Below are 17,068 nucleotides of genomic sequence, written 5' to 3' on the forward strand. Positions count from 1 at the left end.
GTTACGCGCGACGGCCCACCCATTAACGAGAGCCTCGGCCTTCGTCCCACCCCAGCCCGCCGCTGTGTCACGTGACAACTGTCAAAGTGTCCGGTGTATTGTGTCTCGCGCCAGACGACAATAGCCACCCCGGGGAGACGAGTATAAATAGGGCAGGGTTCAAACCTAGGCTCACACTCTCGCTGAGACCCACATAGCAAAGTTCACTCGCTCCCTCAGTGAATCGTACACGGATATCCAGTCCAGCTTTTGGTCTGCTACGTTTTTTATTTGACTATTTTTTGTTGTGTCACTTCGAAGATGCTGCAAAACGACGCAGAAGTCAGCAAAGACATCGACATGGTCATGTCTGACAACACCGACGTGAGTTCTGAGGACAGAAAATCTGAATGTCAGTCACCGGAAAAGAAGAAACGCACGAGAAAGTCACGAGCAAAGTCACGTGATCCACTGCGCCAGAAACAGGTGGCAGTTACCAGACGTGGACGCGCAAACGATAGGGAAAGGAACAGGATGCACAGTCTCAACGATGCCCTTGACGTCCTCCGTACAACGTTGCCAACGTCGTCCGACGGCAAGCTCACCAAGATCGAGACCCTGAGAACAGCATATAACTATATTTGGGCCTTGTCTCAAACGCTGAAGATCATTGACAGTGACGACAAGGTTCCTTCCACAAAACCCGAGATGGACACACCACCGTGCGCCTTCACCCCCAGCAACCCTGTCTCACCCTCCAACGACTTCTACATGTCCCCCCATCCCGAGTCCCCCAGCAGCGACATCTCAAGCCACTACAGTCAGCACGACTCCACCTTCGTCGACAGCGACTACAGCCAACACGACTCCACCTTCGTCGACACGATGACTCATGGGTCTTTCTCCTACACGGACAATTCCGAAGCCTACGCTTATCATGACAATCAGGAGAAGAACTTTTACTACCAGAGTCCGAACAAGCCCCAGCAGTATTCCCACACCACCCCATACGAATACCCCAACGGACAGTGTCTCTACCCCTTCCCGCACCCCCAGGGAATGGGCAGCCTGACGTCTCTAGTGCTATAGAAGGTATTCGGGAAGCTGACTGTCTGTGATATAACCTCGTAACGTTGTGATGGCGTTTCGAAAGAACTTTCTTCCAAGACGTATTTTGTGAATGGTTTCACTAAAGACTTTGATCTCAGGATTTCACCGATGTGCAATTACCAGATGGACGTATTTCAGTCAGTATATTTTGTATTGTGCCTTCGCTCCGATGGTTACCTCACCACCAGGTACCGTTGAACGCTTGTATATGTTCATGTTTATCATATTTGTTGCTATTATGAATATGCTCAATTTGAGTAATGTTGATACCCTATGACTGTTTGTCTTTTTGGCAACATGATTACAATAAAATTTGTTGATCATAACTTCATCCTTATGTTTTTATTACTTCATATTATTCTACGTATGTTGCAAGATTATTTCGAGTCGAGAAACGAATGCTAAATGTATGTTTACATTTGAACTGCGGAAAAAACGTCGCTTAGAAATACTGAGTTTTGACTACATGATTTTTATCACCTGGTTTCTTTAAAAACATAACAACAGACGCTTGAAACTAACGGTTTTTCAGAGCAGTGCAGTTTTGTTTATTTACATCCACATAACACGATCGCATATTGAGTGAATGTTGTTTAAGGCTACATTCCCATGTAGGGTGTGGCCGCTTACATTAAGATTCACATACCAAAGTGAAGTATCCTCTCTGAGTATTTATCATTGCGTTACGCCACCTGATTCATCAAACACGCTGATACAGACACGGGGACAGGGTGTGTGTGTGTGTGTGTGGGGGGGGGGGGGGGGGGGGGGGGGGTGAAACGGGGTTTAACGTCGATGTGTTCTTCTTTATATCGTGCCACTGGGGTAGCTTAGTGGTGAAGGCGTTAGCTCGACTCGTCAAGCTGAGACCAGGTTCGGTTTCCTACAGGTGTACAGTGTTTGTAGCCTTTGTGGTGTAATAATACTGCTACCATATGGCTAAAATTGGCGTAAAACAACTTCACACACTTAAGCTCACACACTTTTAAGTATCGTATTGTCATCAAATGTGTTCTCTATTTGCCGTCACACATCTTTGATTCAAAACTCTTATTTCCTTCGTCGTTTAAGACATTTCAAATTGACTCTACCATCATGTCAACGTTTCAGAAAACGTTTATTTTAAGTATTTTGACTTTTAACTTCAATAGTGTCACAGTACACACACAGCTGATATATAGGAACAGACAATACGCAGGGTAATTGTTAAGCCAATTTAGTTTAAGATTATGAGGGAAATAACAGTTTTGAATTACGAACTTTTTCAAAAATCTTATAACAAAAGATTCTCATGAAACTAGCGCATTTCGCCTGTTTATAGTATTTCCCATGTCAGCAGCTCCGCCACAAGGCTAGGGATGATTCTCCAGCTCAGTGAGATGATAGTCGTGGGCGTACATACGGGAGACCACTATTCTAGTTCGAACGGCGAGGACAAGAGGTTAAAACATTTTCGCCACATTAAACACCGGGATATGTTCCCCGCATTGACATACATAAACCCATTCTCGATGTCCCCGACGTGCTATATTGCCGAAATATCCCTAAAAGCGGCGCATACCACACTTAAGGACAGCAAAAGATATTCACGCAAAAATAACTACTTTTTTATTTTACATTAATACATAGTTAGTCTATATATTTGCTGTTCACCTTTAAGATCTTGTGGTGTTTTCCTTCTCATGACTTTGCGTGTCACGTATCATCATTGGAATTGTAATCTTTAGTCAAGAATTTACTTTACCGGTTACGCCACTTTGTTTAAGGAACATATTTTCGAAATACTTATCGAAAAACAAAATCACATTTACGCATACACTCGAACTAAACAAATAGTTATAAGCTGTTTCCAAGAAGACCATATATGTTACGATAGTTTTTCTGTGATCACATATCTGCAATAGGTGTGGTGACTGTTTCTTTTTAATTCGTGTAATATGATCGCGAAGTTTAAACACAAATTTTAAACGTCTTTATTATATCCAGGGAGAGGTTATTTTATAGTTCAACGTTATTGCTACTTCCATGGGCTACAATAAGCCAACATAAACTAACCATATATGGGTTGAGTTATAAAAAGTAGGAATCACATTTTGTTTTCAAAAGTTCCAATTAATTATTTCAAAAAGTATATCTTTACATCGATCTATATCAACAACACGATCAAATGCTTGTTTATGGATACAAAGGAGACCAATTCGATAATTGTTTGACGCAAGGGCAATATCATTAATCTCACGTTGTTGTTTTTTGTTTGGATTAATAAAGTATTAATAATACGATTTCATGATTTTTTACCTCAAAAAGAGCAACCTGGTGTTACCAGAATGCAACGTACATTACACCTGAAACACAGAATGAAGCCGGCGCGTGCCTCTTGAACAGAGGCCACGCGCAGGGTCAGAGGTTACTTGGTCTAAATACGGAAAGTGCTGCAACTCGGCTTAACCCACTATTCTCCGTGCTCAGTCGGCCATAATCGGCCCACCCTCTACTTCCAACAAGCTCTCGAAAACTCACAGATCATTTGGGATGGGCAGGCATCCATGAGACTTGAGAAGTACGTTCTTAAACCGATAAAATAGTATAGATAATTGATAAAGGTGTTTGAAAAGTGCATGAGTTTATTTTATGACTGGTCGTCGCTCGCGTCAACGCATCGCCCGAGTGTGAGGGGGTAGATTGAGCTCCAACAACGACACAGTGGCGTCCGATTATTAACGCCTGTCTATTGAAAGGGACAATGGGCCGACTCCTAGGTATCCTGTATGATATCATTATGGTGTGGCAAGTACAGGTGAGGTGTATTAGATGAAGATAGGGCTCTATTCAGCCGGATGATGGACTTAGGCTGATAGTGACTTGTACAGAAATTAATGTTCCGAAAAGCATTTCCTCTAACACCAAAAACCACTCGTTCAGACCCGCTGCATAATGGCAGGTCTACAGACATACACACACTCTCAAATAGAAACCGAGCGAGGGAGTGAATGAGTAATAATTTGAAGTCACTTATTTCAGTCCTATTGTGTCTAGAAGGTATCTATTTACATTGTTTAAAAAACCAATTAAAACAAACTACGAACACTACACTATCTAGTAGCATATCATATGTCTAGGTGCGGCGTTAAACAACAAACAAACAAAAGTGGCATATCACAAGTTTTTATTAAAGTAGAACAGAAAATGGTCTTACAATTGCCATCCTCGAGTATCAGGTGTCTTACAGATGAGGACGAGGAAGGGGGATAGTTTCTCCACTCTGTATTATATCTCCAATCGATTATGAAAAATACCCTGGACCTATTTGCTACCAATGTATCGTTTCGGAAGTGATGACACCATCTCCATGTATTATATCAATCACTAACTAAGCACAGAATTTCTCTCGCTTATTAGTGTAATATGATTGGACGGCTATATTTAGCGTCGTCTCATTCAAATCGGACTACAAACCATGATATGATGGCGAATGGGTCCAGGGTATTCAGCATCAAATGATGAGGATAGTTCCCATGGGCAAATTGACGATTTTACACAAGCATGTACTTCCCGAAATAAAGTTAAGTATGAGGTTATGAAAACAATTCTGGAAGGGAATTCCCCTGTACTTAGGAGGGGGCCCGGGTGGCCCAGTCGTCTAAGGCGCCATGATTCGCTTTGCAGAATCGTGCCCCTTGGGCACACCAGAAACCTATGATTGTGGGTTCGAAACCGGTTCGCCCAGATTATGTTTCTAGGTTTGTCAGCACCATACCTGTGCTCGTGGGTTTCACCGAAGTGGTTAACGCCCGAGACCTGCATCACTTCGGGCTTTCCTCCCACATTAAGTTGACACGCTTAACTGGAATACTGTTAAAAGTGGCGTTAAACCCAACTCTCTCACTCGCACACCCCTGTACTAAGGAACCATCAAGTCTCTTAATTTTCAGGAGCTGGTCTGACAATGGGATGCGTATAGGTTGTTACAGATCAGAAGGCGGTGGGGGTTGATGCTCTGGGAACTGATTCAGTAAGAGAGACTATTCAAAGATGCCAAGGGCCACCAGATTCTTTCATCTTTCCACATATATGTTTAATCTGCTATGCCGGGACAGATTAACTATTGTCATCCGGAAGAATCGGATGATCCTGAACTTCTTTTGAGAAGAATATAAATGGTGTTTCATGGAGCACAGAATTGACTTTGATTATTTTCGTCACCCAGCCATAGGTGCACAAACATCCACCTGAACTGCGTGTATCGTTGGCTGCACAGGAAGGTGTTATGTGCTGGCAGTATGCAGCAGGTGCAATATGTCAGCAGGTGCAATATGTCAGCAGGTGCAATATGTCAGAAGGTGCAATATACAAGCATCTCCCAATCTACTATCTAATAGGTTGCTCCAACCATCAGTATTCACTATGCAATCAGTGATTCAATAGGCCATAGGTTCAATATACAATCGATATACAAAACGTTCAATATGCAATCAGTGATTCAATATGATATAGATTCAATATGCAATCGACACACGAAAGGTTCAATATGCAATAAGTCAAATATGAATTAATATTGAATAGATTCAAAATGTCAGAAGGAGCAACATAAAGTTGGAATTTTATTGTCAAATACCCAGTGTCAATACCCAGTGTGTTCATTGTTCTAGAAACAAGGTGCAATAATTATGTCAAACGGTGCAATATACGTTCAAAATTCAGTTTATGCAATACGCCAAAATATGGAATACATAAAGATAGTCAACACCCAATAATCAAACTATATAGTCAAAGTTATATGCCATTGTTACATTTTTTGCACAGCTTTGTGTTCAATTACTTTTTTATGAAATCCTGCAATGGCATTGTATTTGTAAACATTTAGCAAAATAGACGCTCAATCTATTCAGAAACAGTGCGATGTATTAACCACAGTCTTAAACAAAAATTGTATTATTATGCTATGTAATATTAATGATATTGATGTTCCTAATTGCAATGTGACATAGTATATGAATAGAACAACCTGACATGTTGGTAATCAAGTCTCTTCTATTATCATGGAAACCCGTGAAGATCCGGGGTAGAATAGGTTTGCCGTAAAAGGCGACTGTGCTTGTCGTAAGAGGCGATTAACGGGATAGGGTGGTCAGGCTCACTGACTTGGTTGATGCATTTCATTGTATCCCAATTGCTAGGATCGATGCTCATGATACGAATCACTGGATTGTCTGGTCCAGACTCGATTATTTACAGACCGCTGTCATATAGCTGGAATTTTGCTGAGATCGGCGTTAAACATCAAACGACCGAACTATTATCCTGGAGCGCTTCCCCATGCTGGTAATATATGTTCAAGACATGAAGCCGTTGTCAACATCGTGGTCAAGGTAAAAAAAAAACTATCTGAAAAATAAAAATAAAAACGATGTATATGTTTAAAACTCTATATTGTATTTTAAATATCTTCCAAATGTCAGCCTGTGGTCCTGTCAACAAATACCTCTGCCTCTGAACAGAACAAAGTCTCGTGTACACCGTGCGTTCTTTATAACTCGGCCAGTATACTCGCAATCAGATCACCCTCTCTAATACCCCTAAATCTCTCTTAAATCATATCCATTTTTCCACTGACAACACTTATACCCAGTCTTAGAGAAACAAAGCCCAACCCCAGCGTCCCGCCTACGCCCTCCCCCACCCTCATTCAAGATGGCCGCGCCACCCCAGTGACCCCTCCTCCGCCCCTTCTCTAATCTAAGCTCCACGCCGTTCCTGTTATCTAAACTCTACGCAGCGTTTCTGTTATTTATCAAGGGAGACAATCAATCATTTGATTAATTACAACGTTTTGTCACTGGATCTACCATCACAGAGAAATAATGGTCCCAAGGCGAGCCGTTTCCGTAATCTGTTTAATTCCACATTCGGGTCTGTGACGAACGGGGTTGTCTGACGCCCGTTGTTAGATTGTCGCTTCTCTTCATCAGGTCAAACTGAATCCTTTAATAGTATTACCCACATCAGGCTTGTTTTTTACCTTATGATTACGTCAATGCTCTCCAGATGATGTATTACGACTAATTTATAATGATATATTTTTTGGTTTTCGGTGATAATTGATATGCCAGAAATCTTAATACTCCTTGGGCAAGTTTTACATATATGTATCCATGTGTTAAATCTATAACATAGAGGATTACTCGATGGATATGTAATAGATACTCAAAGAATAAAGACTGCCTCCGTGGTCTAGTGGTAGAGCGTCCGCCCGGAGAGCGTCATACCAAAAGACGTTAAAAGAAGGTACTTGTTGTTACCCTGTCTGGCGCTCGGCATTAAGGGGGTAAAACAAGGACTGGTCGGCTTGGAGTCAGTAAACTGTGTCTGAGTGGGGTATTCATGTTAAACTGCGGCATGGTATCTCAGTGGGCTAGCACTATAAATCGGCATCAGTCCGGCCTAGTACAAGCAGCCACACACACACACACACACACACACACACACACGTACATGCACGTCGCTATATAAGTGCAATAATCTTGGACGCGACGTTAAACCCCATTTCACCTCACCTCAAAGAATATATGAAGGGTTACATGAGCAATATAAACTATACACATCGCGGGTTACACGAAGGATATATAATACATTGTATTTACATAAAGTGAAGATAAACGCTTATAAAGCGAGGGTTACTAGTACATAATATATACATGTAGGATATATAAAAAGTTACATAATGGATGTATGGAGAATAAAACAGAATACATATTAAAACATAACAAATACAAACTAACTAAGTTACCTAATGTACCTAATGGACGCACGCACATCCTTCCCCGGAAACCCCTTGAGTACCATAATTTTGGGGAACCTTTATTAATAAAATAGACATTTCTACCTGCGTATGATTCTCTAGTTCGGAAAAGTTTCAATTCGGACTGGTAACGATTTTTTCAGGTACACTGTGTATTCATATTGTTCTCACTGTTCTCAAAGGTGACTTATACAAGTCGCGTTCTACATCTCAACAGAACAATTGCAAAAAGTTTGGTTACCTATTAAATTATGGAAACCCTGTGGGCCCAAAACCGTCCTTCCCACAACGTGGCCTTAGTATTATCATGTGACTGATTTCAGGCAAACTGTAGAGAATGTTTGGTACAAGGTACATGATGTTACAACCCTGAGATTACAAACTGCTGCCAAAGACACAGAACTGTGTTAACAGTTTTCATTATTATTGCTCAAACTCATCATCAGAGCTAAGATTCGTTAACCCGGACATTTATGAAACCGGGCGTTTTCAATGTTTGGGGACCTTCCGAATTAAAGAGGTTTCACTGTATACGCAAACATACTTCATTTTAGAAGACATGCTTAACACAAACAGAGTCAACATACTGCCTTGATAAGATGAGTAACAAATTCAAACATTTTTGCAACATGAAGATGTGTTTCGTTTAATTTAGGAACGTTCATTTCATAACACTCCAAGAATGTTGGGTTTTTGTTGCTTGTGTTAAGAACCTTAAATTATTTGATTTGATGCGTTTGAATCGTCGGCAATAACAACCTTGAACCATACCGGGCACGTGCCTGATTTTGGTGGAACCCTCATTTAATGGCATTAACCAATAGGCATACACCAGTAACGTGCAAGTGCGGGGACCTCGGATGTTTGTGATAAAACTCCATCGAGAATAGTCTCATTAGGACAATAGAATGCAAAGTGTTTAATTAAAGCCACGACATCAAGAATTATAGGGCTGAGGGGAAACCTGCGATTAACCTGGTACAAGTGAATTATCGTTGTTGGTCGTGTCTGTTGCGCATGCGCGAGCGAGACAGTGCAATTCCGTGGCAGATGGCACGGGGCCTGCAAAGAATAAAGCCTGAATTGGACAGGTTGCTGACTCCGGCCCGGGGGTGGGGAGATGGGGAGGGGCAGTGAAGCTGGTATTGTGAAGTGGAATATCAAAGGAAGATAACGGTTTACAACGGGATGACGGACCTCTTAGTTTTCACTTTAATCAAATCGCAGTTATCAAGTGATGGGCGATTTAATTGAATAAATCATTATATTGTGGGTATGCACGAAAGGCCGCTGACTGGTGGTGATTGTTTACACATAAAATTGGCAATCGATAAAATAAAATGATAAGGCACTCGAGGAAATTTGTACTCACGCAAGCGAAGGAGCTGTTTGCTCGCAGCATGTAAGATGACATTTAATGCGGAGTTATAGCGCCAGACGCTATCTTACAGCAACAACGTAAACTATTTTTACCTGTTTCACGGATTGGGATTTGTGTAAGTTGTGTGTCTTTCCTGGACAATGCGTACTGTCAGTTGTCTGTGTTTCATGTTAAGGTACCATGTTGTATCATCCCTGTACCACCATTTATCCTCATGTTATTAAAAGTACCAATATGTACCATGTTGTACCAGCATGTATTACCACACCATTGTACCACCTTGTACCACAATGTACTTCCACGTACCAATTCTAACCACCATGTTCGTTTTGTATGTCATGTGTAATTAGATACAGCAAGGAACTACCAAATAACATCAAGGACTTGTGCCATTATATAGCACCATGAACCACCATACACTTCAAGTACCACGATGTATAATTTTGTATAACCATCCTTGTCCCCAACTTTACTTCAACTTACCAGCTTGTACCACCATGTCCCTTCGTACAATAAAGTATCATAATGTACCACAAAGAACGGGTAATTACCCAAACCCTCCATGAACCATCTTGTACCACCATGTATTATGCACTACCAAGTGCCATCATGCACCACCAAGTAAAACTATGCACCACCAAGTAACACTATGTACCACCAAGTGCCATCATGCACCACCAAGTAACACTATGTACCACCAAGTAACACTATGTACCACCAAGTGCCATCATGCACCACCAAGTAACACTATGTACCACCAAGTAACACTATGTACCACCAAGTACCATCATGCACCACCAAGTAACACTATGTACCACCATGTACCATCATGCACCACCAAGTACCATCATGCACCACCAAGTGCCTTCATGCACCACCAAGTACCATCATGCACCAGCAAGTAACACTATGCACCACCAAGTACCATCATGCACCACCAAGTACCATCATGCACCACCAAGTAACACTATGTACCACCAAGTACCATCATGCACCACCAAGTACCATCATGCACCACCAAGTCCCTTTATGCACCACCAAGTACCATCATGCACCAAAAAGTACCATCATGCACCACCAAGTAACACTATGCACCACCAAGTACCATCATGCACCACCAAGTAACACTATGCACCACCAAGTACCATCATGCACCACCAAGTACCATCATGCACCACCAAGTCCCTTTATGCACCACCAAGTACCATCATGCACCAAAAAGTACCATCATGCACCACCAAGTAACACTATGCACCACCAAGTACCATCATGCACCACCAAGTACCATCATGCACCACCAAGTCCCTTTATGCACCACCAAGTACCATCATGCACCAAAAAGTACCATCATGCACCACCAAGTAACACTATGCACCACCAAGTACCATCATGCACCACCAAGTAACACTATGCACCACCAAGTACCATCATGCACCACCAAGTACAATCATGAACACTGTCATAAGAAATGGATGATGCTGTTCGTTGGCACGGTTCAAGTATACTCACTCACAATAGATACAATGGGCATGCCTGTCAAAAACGTTTTCGCACTTAATATAGAAAGCAAACACTAAATGCATTCAAATGATTAGCGACACGTCATAAAGAGGACATTTTAAATAAACTGACACAGTTATACATTGTATAGATAGACTACGTATGTCAGTATTAGATGGATGTCATAGCAGGTCACCACTAAGTATCGTCTGTACATAACGCGTCGTCGTTGTAGACAAATAGTTTCGCCAACCAAGCAACATTTATGTTTCTTGAAAAAAGACTATGCCTTTTAGAACTTGTATGTTTCTTGAATAGACAATGCCTTTTCGAACATATATGTTTCTTGAAATGACAATGCCTCACAGAACATATATGTTTCTTGAATAGACAATGTCTTTCAGAACATATATGTTTCTTGAATAGACAATGCCTTTTAGAACATATATGTTTCTTGAAATGATAATGCCTTACAGGACATATATATTTCTTGAAAAGTCAATGCATTTTGGAACATATGTTTCTTGAAAAGACAATGCCTTTTAAAACTTGTATGTTTCTTGAATAGACAATGTCTTTCAGAACATATTTGTTTCTTGAGCAGGCAATGCCTGTTAGAACATATACGTTACTTGAAAAGACAATGCCTTTCAGAACGTTATGTTTCTGGCGAATACTCAGGTGCTTGCACGAATACATCCAAACGTATCAATGATGGTTTTCCGAAAATAAATCTAAACTGGTGTTTTGCATCATGTAATTACTTATAACTATCTTTTAAAAAACACCTCAGCTCTGACACCGAACTGTAGGTCGACAAAAAAACACTATAAACTAAGGAACATATATGACTCTGCGCTAATGTAGGTCTTTTCGCAAAACGATCCAACATTAATAATGTTTAGCTGACATTTATGTGTTTACATGATGTAATTATCTGATAGAACGATCTTTGAACAGCTTATCGCTAACACTGCAAAGTCTGCATCTATCGTGTACAATACCCCTCGTCGTTACGCCAAGCTTGCCCTATGCAACAAGATCTACAAGCTGGTGATCCTGAGCAATGAACCATACGTTAATCTGCAGGCAAAAGATGTCTCCATGAAAGGATGGCAGGTGTCCGTCTCCAGATTAAATACCCATCAAGACATTTATTTCTGCACCATGGAGACACACACACACGTGAACAGGCAATTCTAATATGCATGATGCGATTTTGATAGAAAGGAGTGACATGCCTTATATAGCCTAGGTCGGTTTTACGAGAATAATTATTTAGTGAAGTAGGTTCGAGATTTAAGGTAACAAAATGGAACGTGTGTGTTGACAACGGCGTTGCGTGTTGCTGCAGTCGCGGCCTGCATGTACCTGGCTATTAAAAACACCTTTCAATCCCGTTTTCCGTCAGTGCAGTCTCGATGGGGTAACACTATAGAATTAATTGCACTTTAACTCTGGCAGAGTTTCCGATGTGGCGACACGTGATGTCGTTGTCGACAACGTATAAGCGGATATGATTAGTGTTGTAAATTAATCTCAATCATTTTTGAAAGAAAAAGGAATCTGATCGTGTACAAACGATGATACTATGGCGCAGTGGTAATCATGGAAGGAACAAGTTAGGGAGATGCGTGGATGTATCGCCACACATAGGCCGCAGGTGGCACAGGTAACTAGACCCCAACATACACAGCCACACCAATAAAACACCGGCGCTGATAGATTGAACTGCAAGGGACGCCAATCAGTACATTTGTGAATAATTAGCTATAATGTCAGTGGTGGGTATGTGGGTGGGAGATGCGGGTGGGGGCCAGGGGGTGTTATGTTCACCCTCATCGTCCATGCTTCCGTATTCTCTTTCCACACATCTTTGAAATACTTCATTGAATATTTCAGGACGGGAGATGATCTTGTGCGTATTGTGAGAAGTCTTGTTAGGGGTCAAGGCGACAGCTGAAAATAACGTTCATTTTTACCCTCACGTTTTGTCACTCTTAACATTATGGGAAGATGGATGACTTTGTCAGGAGGGGCGCACAACAGAACTGTCATAATTGGTGTCCGATTCATACAAATTCGTTTCACCATATCTGAGGGTATATTGTCGCTACAGTGAATAGAAGACTCTGTATATCTAATGAAATATTGACACGCTTTTTCGTTCTAAGATTAACTCCTTTCATTTTACGTTTGTGAATTTGACATTTGTTTGTATGGCCATCCATATCACTATGATTGTTTCTCATCTGCATAATCAGCTTCAGCGGGCGAGAGGGCGGATGTGCGGACAAGAAAAATATGAAAAAAATGAAAAATAATAAAAAATCTGCCTTTGATTGAAAATCAGCCGCTGAGTTTCTGTCTAAAGGTATATGCAACAATATTTCACAATACGATAGTTATTTTGTCATCTTCGCAGTGCAAGGTTTTCTGTGTCGCGCTGATAGTTATAAAGGCGGTAGGCGAAAAGACGTAAATTGAAGACAGTGAGTGAGCATGGTTTTACGCCTCTTTTAGCAATATTCCAGCAATATCATGCCGGAGGGACACCAGAAATGGGCTTCAAACATTGTACCCGTGACGGGAATCGAACCCGGGTCTTCGGCGTGACGAGCGAACGCTTTAACCACAAGGCTTCCCGATCGCCCCCAAAATGAAGACAATAGGCCGAGTTAATTTCCTTCTTTGACTATAATTTCGATAAATATTCTAAATGGTTGTAAATATATATATATCAACTTGTTTTAATTCAACGGGCCGGTACTTTATGACAAGCAGGATTTGAGAACCGCACAAAAAATACAGTCGGCACAACATTTTTTACGTTGGAACCCACACTGTCAACTCAAACACTGGTCATGTTCAAACACTCGTCACATCACACGTGCGATCACGTGTTAGCGATTCGTCTTCTCCAAATACACACTTCCGTGCTATTTGATATCCACTTGAAGGGAATTGAAGAAACTGATTAATTGTTTCTTTGACTTCTGTGGCGGCCATGTTGTTGTGAATTTCACCGATCAATCCATCAAACACTTGTCCGCACGTGGACGGAGCGCGCCGTCAATCATAATTCGGTCAATTAGAAATTAGTTGCATGTGTACATTTCGTTGGACAGCCGTCGGCCGCTTGACCAAACAGTGGACAGCGATTTGTGACAACCGGTCTCAATAAGGGAGGCTGGTTTATGTCCGTAACCATTTACCTGTGGATATTGTGTGATGCGGTTCTAAAGAAAACACTGTTTGATGTCAACAGACCCTGATCGCCGCTTTGGGTTTGTTAGACATAAACTCATTTCTTTATCGACGGACACTGACCGCTCGTTCCATCTGTCACACTGACCAGGCACCCGCAACCTAAGAACAAGAACGCTACTCTCTTATACGGTGAACTGTTATTGTCTTGGCCCATTCATAAGAACGTTACTTGGACAATACTGGTGATAAGTAGACACTGGCAACTGTTCTTAATCGATGTGTAATTGTAAATCACTAGTATGTTGATTGATGTATGTGTTAATTTCTCTATGATCAAGGCAACGAAATCAGGATGCCGGCTCATTGCTTTTAAGAACATACCTAATTTATCAATCACAAGGTCAAGCAATACGAACCGTATAAGACTCACTAGCTTCATTTCAGTGAATTAACAATGTCATTTGGGAAAATATATATGTATATTTTCAATTTGAATCTGGTCGGGTTCTGGCTGGCAAGTCCGCGTCACGACATTCTTACCTCCCACTTACCCATTATTTCATAAGAATCCTCTCAACAAATACCAGAACAATTGAGTTCGGACGATTGGCAGAACAATGGCGTACCAATGGCGGCACATGATACCGTTTAGGCAATCTAAAATAATTATTTCCTTGTACTTTATGAAATTTATTGATACTCCTTGTTTAAACAGTACGTCACAAGTTACAAATCGGTAAAGCTGAAAATGTCAGTAAAACACATATATTCCTTAAATACACGAGGGGGTATGGCTGTCTAAACTATGCAAGCATAACAATCGAAATGTCAGTTTTGAACTTTGAATTTTGCTTTGTGGCAAATAACGCTATTCTATTAGCCGTGTTGCTGATTGTCCGAATTGTATGGATCTCATATCACAGGTCCGCACAGAAGGCTCGGTAAATATTGTTAAAAATAATAAACTAGGTATGAGCACTGACGCTCGGGTGGACGATGGACAAAGGCCGCGGGGAACGTTCTGGACGTGATCTGGCTGACCGAGGAGGGGGAGGTGTGGGGGCAAGGAGACGCCACGGGAGGGTCGAGGTATGAATGGAAAAATTATTCGAAAGTGATTAGGAATGGATCTGATTTCATTTTGTCTGTCGCCAAAAAGAATGAGAAGACAAATAGTAATCCTGCAGTGACAATATAAAAAACGCACTCGTGCCGCCATTGTTCTGCCAATCGTCCGAACTCGACGTGTTCTGGTATTTGTGGAAAGGATTCGAATAAAATAATGGGTAAGTGGGAGGTTCGAATGTCGTGACGCGGACCTGCGGGCCAGGGTAAACACTGGTGTCATACTATATGTTTGTGGTGGGGTGCTAAGTGTAATCTCCGAATAGGTAAACATTGGTTTAAATTGTTTACACCCGTGTGGGTCGACTGACCAGGATACAGTCAGGACAATGCAAATGTGGATGAAGATTTTGTTGTGTTATCTACTTTCGTTCCAGGTCATGGCTGAATAAACTCGCAATGCTTGTCCGCCTCTCAAAAAACAATTAATCTGTTTCTAGATCATATGACCAATGTGGGTAAGAACTGATTTATATATGAGTGTTGGATCTACGCCGTTTCTAGCAATATTCCAGCAATAACACAGCCAGAAATGGGCTTCACACAGTGTGCCCATGTGGGAAATCGAACGCGGGGTTTTGGTGTGACGAGCGAACGCTTTAACCACAAGACTACCCATCGCCCTGATTTGTATATAGAGTGAGTTGCTATTCAAAACTGAATAGGAGTCCAGTACCACATGTATGTTGTAAGATGAGAATCGGGAGTTTGTGTCATCAATCCAACGGCGTTGCTCATACCATCGACCTCCGGTTTCTCTTGTCAAGATTCAATTATTCACAGGTCGCCATGATACAGATGCAATATTCTGAATGGACCACAAAATTCCATTCGTCTTTATTAAAAAAGGCACCCAGATCGCGACCAGGACGCCAATATATCGCGTCTCGGTCGCGAGCTAGTTTTGACTGGTAGTCTTGTCCCAGAAATAAAGTTATATTATTTAGATGTATATATCTACATAATAAAAAAATAAAATCCAAATGGAGACCAGAACAATCCTTAATTTCAGCTACTAGACTTGAGGCAATCTAGACTTGCCAAATCATTCTAGACTTAAGTTGGACTCCTTTTTCAATGTTAATCTCTCGGATCTGTGAGAGAGACAACTAGTAGTGCATCGTTACACGATCGCGAATGCTTCGCGCCGCGATCGAGATTGTTGGGTCTAAAACTTATTCGCAAGCGGGTATAATTCCCTTTCGTCTCAGGTCATGAGTGTGTCAATCTGATCTAAACATTATTGGTAACGTCCCATTATGTTGATGTGAAGATTACACCTTACGTCGTGGAATGTCCATAGAATTACACACGGCCCCGCCCCCCACCCTTACCAGTAATTATAGCTGGTATAGCTGCGCTGTACGACTTTCAAGCAGAAAAAAACATCCCCTGCCCAATACTGATACCGTATCATTGAGTAAGGCTAATGACAGACACCCGTGTCCATACCCCGTCCGGTGCGACAATACAGCGGCACCGGCAATACTCCAGTAAAACTCACATTGTATGATCTGACGACGTTTCCATTGTAACCTATGTCTTGGCGATCGCTTTGGCTTTCGCCCTCATGGTTACAGTGATCAAAGGTAGGGTACTTGGGGAGTCAGGGCTCTTGTCGTTGAGGGGCCGGGCTTTGTCCCACTGATCCCCAGACCGCCTGTATCTCAGCCTCTGTGTTAAACTGTAAAACCAGACTGGCCTACCCCTCCCTCATCCTGCTGCGAACCGAATGGGCACGATCTGCTATCGTTTCTACTCTAACGGGAAAACGGAGGAAAAACTATTCCGCCTTTTTTGAGAAACCCGCAGAGAGATTAATCTTAGTATCTCGAGGTGATTTGTGCTGGTGGCGACTATGAGGAAAGACAAAAGATCGTGCGTGTCTGTTGAGCACGTGCATCCATGCCCTTTGGTTGGCAAATTATCACCTTGAGTGAGCGAGAAACACAAGCACGACTCGG

The 17,068-nt window shown here is 41.8% G+C and overlaps 1 protein-coding gene across 1 annotated transcript; it reads left to right on the forward strand.

Annotated features, from left to right (window-relative positions):
- The first annotated feature begins 300 nt into the window (after positions 1 to 300).
- Positions 301 to 1,068, forward strand: LOC139467637 (neurogenin-1-like). Its single transcript, XM_071249161.1, has one exon. The coding sequence runs from the start codon at positions 301 to 303 to the stop codon at positions 1,066 to 1,068; it is 768 nt and encodes a 255-aa protein (XP_071105262.1).
- Positions 1,069 to 17,068: the final 16,000 nt, after the last annotated feature.

The sequence above is a fragment of the Haliotis cracherodii genome, unplaced genomic scaffold (genome assembly GCF_022045235.1).
Source record: "Haliotis cracherodii isolate W230 unplaced genomic scaffold, xgHalCrac1.p SCAF_2, whole genome shotgun sequence".
NCBI classification, from domain to species: domain Eukaryota; kingdom Metazoa; phylum Mollusca; class Gastropoda; order Lepetellida; family Haliotidae; genus Haliotis; species Haliotis cracherodii.

Excerpts from the sequence above, each read along its gene's own strand:
- LOC139467637 (XM_071249161.1), top strand. The coding sequence starts at position 301 with ATGCTGCAAAACGACGCAGAAGTCAGCAAAGACATCGACATGGTCATG.